The sequence below is a fragment of the Solenopsis invicta genome, chromosome 1 (assembly GCF_016802725.1).
Source record: "Solenopsis invicta isolate M01_SB chromosome 1, UNIL_Sinv_3.0, whole genome shotgun sequence".
Lineage (NCBI taxonomy): Eukaryota > Metazoa > Arthropoda > Insecta > Hymenoptera > Formicidae > Solenopsis > Solenopsis invicta.
In genome coordinates this window covers 31,148,678-31,162,323 of record NC_052664.1, presented here as the reverse complement: position 1 = coordinate 31,162,323, position 13,646 = coordinate 31,148,678, and the positions used below count along the sequence as shown (strand labels likewise).

Genomic DNA, 13,646 nt, shown 5'->3' with positions numbered 1-13,646 from the left:
ATAAATATTTAATCTATAAGAAAAAATAATACTTAAATTAAATCAGTGGTTCATGTACTAAATAAATATATATTTATTTATATTTAGTAAATATTTTATTATAGTACTATTCGAATTATTATTTATTAAAATTTAGTAAGTTTTCCCTCGGTGCAGCATTTTTCGATAATCACGAAGTCTAAGCTCCGTTTAAGCTACGCGTTTCAGAAGTCAACCTGCAAAAATGTTTCGGGGTTTAACGGACGCCGGGCCTTCGTTCGGTATCAATAGTAAAAAAGACAGACACGACACAGACGACTGGACCGAGGATTTTTCTTCGGTCAGCTAAAGAATCGATAGGTGCCGCGTACGACATGTTGGGTGGTTCGTAAAAATTGAAGTTTCCCGTTTTTACGCAAGATCCACGGAGGAAAAAAAAACAGGAGGTCGTTAAACCCGACGACGTAAGAAATCCCGTCGAACCCACATGGGAGTTGCCACGAAAAGAAATCTCACCCTGGTCTTATTCTCCTTTTTGCCTTCGCGAGCTTGGGACACACCGCGCGACAGTCCCGATGAGAAAACGGGAGAAACGTGCGAAAAAGAAAGGAACGATCTATGTATCGAAACGTATAAGATGCTTGGAAAAAAAAAGTATCGCGTAACGACCGACACTTCACCGCTATTTATTACGTTTTGTTACTGGCTTGCGTAAGTCGTTTCGAGTGGGACATCACGTATCCGAGAGATAGAGAAAAAAAAGAACTACTCGACGTCTGTACATTATACAATCGTGCGATACTTGAAAGAATTAGCGACGAGCTATAAACTATATTTACGACGACGTGGCGTGAAAAAATAAAGAAGGCACGACGACAAAATGCAGTTAAAAAAGGACTCGCGCGAATTGTCAATATAAAATGTTTTAACGCTCCGTTTTTTCTCACCATAATGGGGAATGAAAGGCTTTCTAATTTCGCACTTTGCAGCTTTCGTTTAAAATCTAAATGAGCACGGCGTACAATATATAATATTATATATTATTAAGTTGGAATAGAAGTTCGCAGAGCGTTCTAAGTGAAATTCAAGGATATCTGTTTAGATATTTGTACATAGATTTATTCAACCACCTATATTTATATAAACATATCATATTGTATATATTTTTTATATTTATTCATATTGTACGTTGGGAAAAGAAATGTTAAGTATATTATCTTTCTAGATTTCCGTTTTTGCATGTGTAAATGCAAGAATTTTTTCTTGCAATAGCCTTTATAATTAAATTTTATGAAACACAGACACAGATTTCCCTAAAATATAAAATTCTGCTTGTACTACATTTGATAACAAATTAAATTTTATCGAATGTAATAGTCTCAGTGTAATTGGTAACCGCTAAACTTAATATCATATTTGTTTTTACTCTTATAATTAATATGATTTTCAAATTGGAAAATATCAATGACCAATACACAGCTAATAAAAATAACAGAAATATATTTGAATCTCTCATTTTTAAAACGCGTTTAAGTGAAATTGCACAAGAAAAAAAAAAGTAAAAACATAACAAATTAAATTTTCATATAATTTCGTTTCTTTTTAAAAAAAGGTTGACAAACATTTCAAACACACAACAGAGAAAAAGATTTCATTGGAATTAATAATCCTATTTATTTGACTGAAAGTTGCTTCATTGAAACAATATATGCTATACCAAACATCATATGTTTGAATAAAAATGTTTCATTCAAACAACGTCTATTATTTGACGAAAATATCACTATTGTTAGTCGTATTTATTGATTCAAATATTAGTTTGTTTAAAAATAAGCTCCAAATAAATTTGTTTAATTGGATACAATAAAATTTATCGTGTTAAAAAAAAATCGTTCTCTCTCTCTCTCTCTCTCTCTCTCTCTCTCTATATATATATATATATATATATATATATATATATATATATATATATATATAATGTATATAAAATTTGTGTATAATTTGTATCTACATCATTATGCATGAGAACATATATTAGATTTCCATATAATTACATCATTTTAACAGTTAATTTAATTTGAATAGATAATTAATTAAGAATTAATTAATACTCATTTAATGTGTTATAAATTTCGCGTATCTATATTCAAAAGTCTATTCAGTCAAATGCAAAATGCATTCAATTTCTAATAGCTTTATCTTCTCTATATTATACATTAATTTAATGTTTTATTATGCAACAAAGCGCGTGCAGCTCACATAATGCTGAAACTTACTACACTGAGAAAAATCGTTTGGTAAGATTAACTAACGTTTGATTGAATAGTAATCAGATAAATTTTGCAGTTACTGGTACTAAAAATTTAGTTACATTTAACAAAATTTTTTGTAATTCGTTGTATGAAAATAATTATGTGGTTAAGGCTACAAATTGTTTGGTCAAAACAACTATATATTTATTTAGTAATTCTAACTATAAAATTCATTTGATCACTATTCCATCAAACGTTAATTGATTTTACCAAACATTTCTCTCAGTGCACAGAACAGCGTTTCCCCCGCATTCGAGAAATTAAACGCAATGCGAATTAAGCATCGAATCTCTATACGCGTAAACATGGATTAGCGAATTTTCGTATTTAACCTTTCCAAAAACTTCATTTTCCGTTTAAATCGAATGTATTTCGAGGGATGCAAAATCATGTTACAACGCGATCTGATGCGTGTTCCTCGAAAATCGCGACACTTCCGTTCAACAATCTGTCGCGTGCTCTCAAGGACGTTGACTGTACATTCAATAGAGTCCAGATTCATTTAAATAACATTCGAATACAGTAACGTCTACTCGGAGCAAATTGTACTTCAACGGTCAAAAAAACTCTTCTCTATCATCTTATCTGAACGATAGCTATCGATGTTTCAAACGAACCATTATCGGCCTTCAACCGGCACGGCGAACGTCTATCGCCATGCTGAGTTACAAGATTCAATTTCGCCCGGTCGCCGCACCGATAATCGTCCTTTGACACTCGCTCGCGACACATCGCGTAAACATCCATCGCGTGCACACTCACCACAAACGTTGAGCCAGCCCTCGACGCGGCAGGGATACTCCAGCTTCATCTTTGTCCCCCGTATGCGAATCGCGTGAAATCCAGGTCGCGGTGACGTTCCTCCCTCGGCAGGTCAGGCACTGATCACACAAACCTCCTGCTTCTACTTCTCCTCCGTCCGATTATCACTGGGAAACGATACCACCGAACGATAATACCGCCGTGGCACACATTCTTCCGCGAGACGGTGTTAGGTGCGAGGAACACGCGGTGGCCTCCTCCCACTCCCTCTCGTCACACACGCGTTCGCGACACGAGGGTGACACGCGAGGGCGATGTAACGAAATGTAACGACGACGACGACGACGACGACGCGCGACGTGTGCGGCGAGTAGCGACGAAGGGTGTCGTGAGAAAAGACGCGCACCACACGCGAGAGGAGACGCGCGGGTGGACCGCCCGTGAACGTAGCGAAGATAGCGGAGATACACGCCGCGAACCTACACTCACTTCAGACACGACGGGCGCGCGCGCGCGAGAACGCGAGACACACGCGACGGCGAACGAATCCGAACTGAACCGTGAGCGGCGCGGCCGGCTCCGAGAGAGGCTCCCGTCTATCTCTCCCACCTTCTCTCTCTCTCTCTCTCTCTCTCTCTCTCTCTCTCGCTGCGTTTCCCACCCGCGGCGCGCGGACGCTCTCGCTTCTTGCTCCTTTCGCTCTCGTTGTCAGGTGGCCGGTCCGTTTACTCGCTGCCGCTCGCTTTATACATTCGCGCGCGCCTCGCGCGTAATCACCGTCGACCGGTGTCACTCGACAAATCGGCCACTTTGATCCCGACGCTTCGATATCGGCCGCGTGACGCGCCTGTCGCCGGAGTTCAATACTCGCGATCTGTTATGAAAATACATGCACGCGCGCGATGCGCGATCGAGAACCCACGAGCATTGCCGTTCCGCAAAGCGTCATCGGGAAACGACAACGATGTCCACTTCGATCGATGATTAGTAGAATGTTAACCTTGGTTTGACTTACTCCTTGTCTTTCTCTAATTCTCAGAACTAGGAAAAGGTAAAAATTAAGTAAGTTGGTGGTAATGGAAAATTGTTAAACTGAAATTATTGCGGACGACACTCTGCGCGACGTGCGTAACTATGGCGCTACTCGAACGGTCTGAAGTTTCTTCGAGTGAGCATGTTTCGATATTACTGCCCAGGTCGACGTTTACCAACGTCGATTAATTTTAATCTCGATTTAAATTACTCTTTATCTTTTCGAATTGTTAGAACTAGAGAAAGATAAAAAAATTTGTTAAACTTAGATTGAGGTCAATTTACATTGGATATATAATGCATGTAGTTAATGCTTTCAAAACTAATGATTAATTGTTTGAGCATAGTTGGATAGTAACTACATTGAGAGAAAAAAATTAAATACATTTAAATAAATATAGACAATAATAAAAGTTAAATCCTAACTAACGAAAATGTCAAACATAAGTTTAACAGGCCTACGTCAGTTATAGCTGTTCTTACAATTAATGCTAAATAATAATTTTTAGTTTTTATAATCTTTAGTTTATTCGAATTGCGTGCCACATATTCGTTGGACTTGAAACACAGTCATGAAACCGGAATATGTAATATAATTAAAAATTATTAAAATTATTATTTAGCACTACAAACTGTGACTCATTCAAATAATTATTTTATATCAATCATCACAAATCAATAATATCTACTTCAAATAAGTAATATTTACATAAACAAATAATTTTTGTTCGCTTAAGAAAAAGTGTTTCAATAAACTATTTAATTACTGCATCAGTAACTGATGTTTCATCGGTGTTACTAATACAGCAATTAGTATAATAATTATATTAATTACAGTAATAATCAATTCTGAGCTTTTTTAGACACATACGGAATTTTTTTTAGTTTTGTCAGAATTTGCGATAAAAGGAATTCTTTTTGAATTTATTTTGTTGAGATTACACTAATTCATAAATAAATTTTAAAAAATGTATTTTTGTGTTTATAACAATCACCTGTTATCTTTTGTGTTTTTTGTAATGTTAAATTGTCATTTATTTCACAGACGCAAATATGTGAGATGCTTTTTTAGACGAAAATAGTTATAGATGATTTAAGTTAGAGATATTTTAGTTGCGTATATTTGAGATGTCTATATTGAGATCTATATTGCCATGTGCTTGGCTACGTTTTGAATTGATAGTTCAAAAATTGATAGTTCAAAAGACAGAATGACATTTGAATCTGGAGCAGATGCCACAAAAAGATTATCGCGACGAAACACAAACTTCAAATATCATACATTTTATCTCGTCCCTCGTAAGTTGCAATTTTTCAGGTTTCGCGCGTATTTTCCGCAATTTATTAGACAGTCATCGGAATAAACTGATAATCCTACCCTCTTTGTAATTGCTGTTTTTAGCTGGGTTTATACCTATGAACAGACACAAATATTGAAACGCAAAAATTCTTTGTCATTAGTTGTTGCATAAATGTCGCAAGAATTTAATTTTTATGTGCAACAAATGCAGAAAAAAAAATTAAAAAATGAAATAAAAGTATAGAAAAGACAATAATGGAAACTAATAACCAAGAAACGAAGATTATTAAAATAAAAAGAGAGAGAGAGAGAGAGAAAGAAAGAAGATTGAAAAAGAAAATGCATGTGAAAAAGTTTGACTAATTGGAACAGATCGCTATAATAATAAGTAGCGGAAGCGCCCGTATCGCGCAGGTGCCAATCGAAGCTCTCGGCCAACTTCGCGCTGCACTCAGAGCTATCGCTGTGCCGCGCGTCGCCATCTGGCGAACAATCCCACAGTCAGTCCTGTCAAAATGGCGCTCAAGGCACAAGTCGGTCAAAGTGAGTAGCGTAAAAAAAACGTTAATTTTGTGCAACATTAGGATCTATTTGTAAACATCGTCGCGCGAGTCGCCTGGCGACGTCGCGCGACGTTACAGCCGCGTCGATCTCGCGCCTGCCGATCCCGCGACGACGGCGAGAGCTCGCCGTCTTTGAGATCGGGGCGTACGCGGCTCCCTGATGATTTCATCGGGCGGCTGGGCGATGGAGAAACGTCAAACGCTGTCGCCGAGCGCGAGGACACTCTCGACGAAAGTCATCCGATCTCCGTCGCGTTTCGCGAGGATTCGACCGCCTGGCAAGCGATACACCGTCGACGATCCTCGATGTACAAGAGTACAGGGGACACACTCGCCGTACGTCGATCGCGTCGCGTGTCTATTGTCGCATCTAAACACGCGCGAGGATCATTTCCGCGTGACTGCGACGTCGGAAGCCGATCCTTTTATCGGATAAATCGCTGATTCTCCGTCGCCGGCTTGCAGGTTTTAGCCTTCGGCACTCGAGAGATCGCTTGACGAATGTAAACTCGACGACAAAGGTTTTCGTAAAATGTTCGCGAATGTTCTCGGCGATAAAGGTTTTCGTAGAATCTTCGCGGATGTTCTTACGTTAGTGATTATTCGTAAATGCACAGTCAATCTTGTCAGTCCTATCGAAGGAATTGGAGACGTTAAAGCTAAGAAACTCATTTTTTTTTTGCTCAACTTCAATGCGCACGTTATCATTAAGAATCCGGACGCAGTGCTCATTCAGAGATGAGCGCTGTCTGGTGTTTTGATCGTGGTTCTATGACGTACTTCTTCCTCGAAATAACTGTTGCTTTTCCCAGAGCAAAATTTTTATTGATTTAAAAGTATTTTGCCAAAGGGCGCAATTGAAACTGAATGTCTATTATATTATTGCGTTTCCACATGTTTGCAAAACAATTTACATATATGCTATTACATACACATATGTATGTACAACAACAAAGTATATTATATACTTATTTTTTTTCAAAGCATGTGAAATAATATTTGATATTGATATTAAATGGAATAAAAGAGAAATTATTTTATATCGTCAATGCAATTACGAACTTTCGTAAAACAAAGTGACTTGATATATTAAAATGTTTGTAATTTAATATTGGCTTATACTTTTTTATTTATCCAGCGATTATTTCAGGAACTAATTAATCATCTGATCTTCAGTGAATTTCTTATAGTGTGTTTCCTAAAGTAATCCGAGCAAAAGGTCCCTCTTGTTTTTATTATTTTCTTAAATCGCTAACGATATCGAAGGCCGCGAAGTTTGCTCTCCTGAACTAGGGATTAAGGAAGACTCTTTTGCGCGTCTCGTGCATCTATAAATAGCCGATTTTTTTCCACTTAATAGAATATCGAAAAACGGGGCTTGCGACTCGTTGATACGTGCCTGTACGCAGTGACGTCATCTCTCTGAAAGACGATCAATATACGTGTTGAAGAACGTCAAGGGACTTCTTAGCCCGTCAGCGTTGTTAATTATCAATCACCGCGCTGTCAATGACACGTGCGAAGCTTAATGCTTGCTCATCGTCGTTAATGCTACGATTAATTTCCCTTGATTTCTAGATTTTCCTTAAAATTTTTTTATGTTTTCCTAAATAAAATAATAAAAGTTACAAAAAATTATAAACTTATCTTTTACTTTCTAGACATAAACTGATTATGTTAACACAAAATCGAGAAAGCCCAACAATGGCCATAGCGTATCTTTGAGCTCAAATAATATTGCATATGTGATTTTATTATGTATACATTTATTAATTTTTCGAACTGCGCGCCGCATATTCGTCGGTCTTGAAAAACGCAGCTCTTAAATTAAACCAGAATAATAATATCGCAATATTAAAATGATAATATAATACTGATGCTAACAAACATTTACAAAATTATTCCAAAAAAATTCTGATTTAATTTATATATATATGTATATAATCAATTATATTTATATAAATATATAAATAACTGATTGTTATTCAAGTAAAAAATCTTATTTGGCAATTAGCGAATTGATGATCGCAATACTTATTTATAAATTATTTTTCTTTTAAATATTGATTCAGTTTCTAAATAGAACACGCGTTGTATATATTTCGTACAAGAGAAATATCATTGTCAAAGTATTGATTTTTCTCTATTTCTTTTTTAATTTTTTTTTTTTTTTTTTTTTTTTTTTATTAATTTTTCTATATGAAGCGTGGCATAAATATTACACTTCTATATAACCGCATCAGAGAAAAGAAATATCATCTTATAATTTGCATTTTGTTAGAGAAAAATAATGCTTATAAAATTTAGCAATTAAAATTTCATGTTCTAAATGATATAAAATTAATAATTACTCCAAGTATTTAGTTTTTAGTCTTGCATTGCTGCTCAAGGTGAAATTATTATCCCACTGCCTTGTAGAGAATCCCGTACATAAGTTTACAATTCTTGAAAAAATTATCATTTGAATAATTAATTCTCTCATTTCGCAGAGATTATGAATGAGGTGATCAAGCAAAAGAAGAAGACAACAGGTGGGGTAGAATGGCGGATCTTGGTGGTGGATCAGCTCGCCATGAGAATGGTGTCCGCTTGCTGCAAGATGCACGATATCAGCGCTCAGGGTATCACCCTGGTGGAAGATATCAATAAGAAGCGTGAACCTCTGCCGACGATGGAGGCCATTTATCTCATCACACCTTGTAATTCGTCAGTGCAGAAATTGATTGACGACTTCAGTAATCCGACAAGAACCACTTACAAAGTTGCCCACGTGTATTTCACAGAAGGTATTTGCCACAGTTAATTCTGTATTCTCGCTCTAAGGATATCTCCCTCTTCCAATGACAAAAAATCCAAATTATCCAATAATATCCTACCTGAGAAATTTTATAATTTCGTAGAGCATTTGTTACAACAGGAAACACAAAAATGAGTGAAAGAAAAGTAAATACTTTTTTTAGAAGTAATTCTTAATGAATTAATATATAATTATTAGTTATAAATTTTATAATTTATATAATTTGCATGTACAGATCTTTAATATATAATTCAATTTAAAATTAAATTAAAATATTCACTTAAACTTAAATTTTACGCAAAATATTTTAGTTATTCTTGCTTCATTAATTTGTACATTTTTAAAAAAATACTTGACTTGACTTTTTAAATATTTTTTAAATATATTAAATAATGATATAACAACTAGCATTTCAAGTATTTTGCTAAAATTGTTAAAAATTTGTCTAATTAAATAAACCTATTTATCCTACCGATTCCCACAGCAGGTCTTCATGCGAGTGTGTAACCGATCATCTAAATTCAACATAACAATGCGCGGGTCTATTGATTCTCTCTCATTAAATATAAGTTAATAAACTCACTGATGTTTTGAGAAGAAAACAATCGTACAAGATTAAGCGGTTCGATTTTTATTTAATTTCTCGTGGTTCGACATACTCAGTATATCTCTTTGCAGCATGCCCTGACGAGTTGTTCAAAGAATTGTGTCACTCACTGGTAGCTAAGCACATAAAGACACTAAAAGAGATCAACATCGCTTTCATACCGTATGAAGAGCAGGTAAAGCAAAGAACACTATGACAAGGAAAATGTTTGACCGTTTCGTCCTTCGTGGTGATGGGCATATACACAGATTCAACAAATATACACTATAAAACAACTTTTCATTCACGCGTTCTGTGTTCACTCCTTGGCCTTTCTAATCACGTAAATTTAATCGCACGGGTCAACCGAATGTCAATCGGGACGATATCGATACAACGTTATCCTCTCATCCGATCTCTGTCCAGTCTATCCTGAGCCTTTCACATGACTCATGAACAAGCACATACTAATAATCAGAATGCATTCATGCTTGCAATCGATGCCAGTATGCCCGGAGGAACTGTTCAATGAAATCTGCAAGTCTCTTGCCGCTAAAAAGGTCAAAACCCTCAAAGAGATCAACATCGCATTCTTGCCGTACGAATCGCAGGTGACGATTAAGCAGACGAAAATAATAGATGCTAGTAGTAGCTCTAGAGCGTGAAACTTGTCTTCAAAATTTTCGAGATGCATTTTCGCGAGCTTAGAGATTTCTCTGCTTTTCGAATCGTCAGTTTACTTTTTGTTGAGATTAGATTGCAAAGACTGATGAATTTAGATGAGCTTAGATTGCAACAAACTTAAGACTAAAATGCGGTAGACTTCTTATTGAGGAAAGTCTTCTTCACACCATTTTTCCTTTCGACTCAAAAATATCTATATGTTGTACGTACATGCTTGTGTAATGTGAATTATCCGTATAGCCCGATTTTGTTACTTGCAAAGTTACTAATTGGCATGCTTATTTATTTTGCTTTAAATATAAAACTTTGTGATTAAATTCGCATTTTTTTTTAGTCGTGATGAGAATATCGTGAAACTGAATCTGCTGTCTTCTTAGGTCTTCTCGTTGGACTCGCGTGAAACTTTCGCTTGCTTTTACAACAACTCTTTCGCTAATCTGAGAACAGCCAATATGGAACGTATTGCTGAACAAATTGCGACTCTCTGCGCCACTCTCGGGGAATATCCATCAGTTAGATATCGCGGGTAATTTTAATTTTTAAGTACGATATTTTTAGAAATAATAATAATTTGTTATTTCTCGTTGATTAAAAATAATTACACAATCTTTGTTAACATTAAATAAAACGCTATTAATATGTATTGCAGTGAATTTTCCCGTAATGTTGAGCTCGCTCAAATGGTGCAACAGAAGTTAGATGCATACAAAGCTGATGAACCGACAATGGGAGAAGGACCTGAGAAAGCGCGTTCTCAGCTATTGATTCTAGATAGAGGATTTGATTGTGTCTCACCTTTGTTACACGAACTTACACTGCAAGCCATGGCATATGATTTGCTAGACATCGATAATGATGTCTACAGGTAAGTAAAGTCATTATAATTATAATAATTACTTAAATTTAAAACAAAATTCTTATATACAATATTAAATAGGTTTGAAGCAACAGCAGGTCAGGAGAAAGAAGTATTGTTAGATGAAAATGATGATTTATGGGTAGAACTCAGGCATCAACATATTGCTGTAGTATCTCAGTACGTATAAACATAAGTCTCAAATTTTTCGAAGGATTAATAATCATGAAGAATAATTATAACAATGAAACGTTATTTTTCAGGAACGTGACTAAAAATTTGAAAAAGTTTACAGAATCAAAAAGAATGCCACAAGGTGATAAACAGAGTATGCGAGACCTGTCACAGATGATCAAAAAGATGCCGCAATATCAAAAAGAACTGAGTAAATATGCCACACACTTACAATTAGCCGAAGACTGCATGAAGCGCTATCAAGGAAATGTAGACAAGCTTTGTAAAGTGGAGCAAGTACGTAATGCATAATCATGCCATAATTTATTTGATACAAACAATTGTTTTAATTACAAATATTTCGTGTTTTAGGACTTAGCCATGGGTACCGACGCGGAAGGTGAACGTATTAAAGATCATATGAGGAATATCACACCAATTTTACTTGATCAAACTGTGAATCATTTGGATAAATTACGCATCATAGCTTTATATGTTCTCAGCAAAAACGGCATCACCGATGAGAATCTTAACCGTTTAGTTCATCATGCCCAAGTATCTGTTGATGATAAGCAGACTATTGTCAATATGTCAAATCTTGGCGCCAATGTTGTTGTAGATGTAAGTTAAAAATTGCAAATTATTTAAAATTAAATTGTTTAAAAGTTTTTTTAGTAATATTTTTAATGGTGATTTAATTCTATTATTTGCAACTCTATTTTACAGAGCAATCGCAAAAAGCAGTACACAGTACCACGTAAGGAAAGAATCACAGAGCAAACTTACCAAATGAGCCGTTGGACTCCAATCATCAAGGACATTATGGAGGATTCCATCGAGGATAAATTGGACTCCAAACATTTTCCGTTCCTTGCCGGACGTGCAGCCAGTTCGGGATATCATGCACCAACCAGGTATATAATAATATTTTTTTCTTTATCTAATTTGTTATTTGATTTCTAAAAATACTAATATAAACTTGCAGCGCACGATATGGACACTGGCACAAAGATAAAGGTCAACAGACCATCAAAAACGTTCCTCGTTTGATCGTTTTTATAGTTGGTGGCATGTGCTTCTCTGAAATACGATGTGCATACGAAGTTACGAACGCATTAAAAAATTGGGAAGTCATAATCGGTGAGAATATTTAATATCCAATTTCTAATCGAGTACAGAAAATTATTTTTAAACAAAATTCAAAAATTTATTATTAAATATTTTTGTATTGTTATAGGTTCATCCCATATAATCACACCGAAGTCTTTCATGAACGACTTGAGTAAACTACACGTCTAAACGATTATGTACCCAACAGAAAAGATAACATTCCCAAACTTAATTTGCCATTAGCTTCAATTCCATCAGTAATATCAGCTATGAAGCCATTAATGATCTCGAGCATAAAATTAGAGTATTTAACTATTAAATAATGAACACACAGAGTCAATTCTTTAAGCGAAAGCGCCTCATTCCGGACAGAAATATCAAGCACGTATCTCGTTAGTTGAATTACAATGAAAGTATTCGTGTATTAATCGAGCACGAAAAGTCTTGATCAGACCGAGTTATCAAGTGCCTGCGCGAATACGTTGATCATCAGAGATCGTATGAAACACTTTGGCAATACTGATATAGATTGCACGAAGCTGTATAATGGTATCGAGTCTCTAGCAAAGTTCTAGGATATATTCGTGATCGTTATTCTTAACGGTAATAAAGGAGAATTTGTGAAGATCTATGATCCGTATTCAGAGTCGTTTCTCAAATCTCAGATCTCGGTCTGTCTTGGTCTCGCATATGATAAAATGTAGAACGCGAAACAAAGACAGACTAGGATCTGAGATTTGAGAAATGACTATGAATACGGACCTATGTGCGTCGTAGAGAAGGATCGTGATATTCCTGTACATTTCTCTCGTTAGTATTATGTTATCTTTGCCTCGTTGAAAAACTTACCATCAAGTCGTCATTTTAAATGTAAACTATTTTTGTTCGTCAAGCGTACTTTTACTACTTCTAAAAAATTCTATTATGGTAGAGAAATCAAATCTCTAATTGTCGCCTTTCGCTTTATTCTCTTCAAATGTATTATCAATGTAACAGCAATACAAAGTTATTTATTCGATATAATTATTTCTTGAATCTACTAATTAATGGTACTTGAATGTAAAATAAAAATCGCTAGATGTAGCCCGACACTTGTTCGTTTATTAACTTATTTATTTGTACTTTCATCGTTTTGCGCATTGAACTCTTCAGTTAATCGATTGCCAGTGCAGATGCTACATTTAATGTATTTTATAAGTATATAATATTCACAATATGCTCTCTCATTGACAAATTCGATTAGTAATTACTTTTGTTGAATGTGTTAATACAAACACAATTATAATATATCAATATATATGTATGTATCGCAAGATTTATCGCAATTGTTGTCGGCGGCTGTGGTAAAGAAACGCTGTCTATCGAATCAGAAGCTTGCGCTGTTGATGAATAATAATAATGGTAATAATTATTACCATATAATGTAATGTCAATAAATGTTGCGATTTAGTGGAGAGATTATTACAAAGTTAAATGATATTTATATAGTAT

General features: G+C 35.3%; 2 protein-coding genes across 3 annotated transcripts in view; one reads left to right on the top strand and one right to left on the bottom strand.

Annotated features, from left to right (window-relative positions):
* Positions 1-3,611, bottom strand: part of LOC105201550 (ras GTPase-activating protein raskol) — a 312,586-nt gene extending 308,975 nt beyond the window's left edge. The window contains exon 1 of the mRNA XM_039457163.1: positions 3,054-3,611. Coding sequence (XP_039313097.1) covers positions 3,054-3,102 — 49 coding nt within the window. The 5' untranslated portion in view covers positions 3,103-3,611. The remainder of the gene's footprint in view (positions 1-3,053) is intronic.
* A 2,165-nt stretch (positions 3,612-5,776) lies between these two features.
* LOC105201588 (protein ROP) lies at positions 5,777-13,616 on the top strand. Of its 2 annotated transcripts, none has more exons than XM_011169652.3 (11): positions 5,777-5,928; positions 8,438-8,734; positions 9,424-9,527; positions 10,393-10,541; positions 10,665-10,880; positions 10,953-11,051; positions 11,135-11,342; positions 11,418-11,666; positions 11,772-11,959; positions 12,031-12,185; positions 12,283-13,616. In XM_011169652.3, the coding sequence occupies exons 1-11, from the start codon at positions 5,901-5,903 to the stop codon at positions 12,342-12,344; spliced, it is 1,755 nt and encodes a 584-aa protein (XP_011167954.1). In that variant the 5' UTR covers positions 5,777-5,900; the 3' UTR covers positions 12,345-13,616. The 2 variants fall into 2 exon arrangements, with proteins under 2 accessions (XP_011167954.1, XP_011167959.1); XM_011169657.3 differs by lacking the exon at positions 9,424-9,527 and adding an exon at positions 9,839-9,942 and having other exon boundaries at positions 5,901-5,928; positions 12,283-12,344.
* Positions 13,617-13,646: the final 30 nt, after the last annotated feature.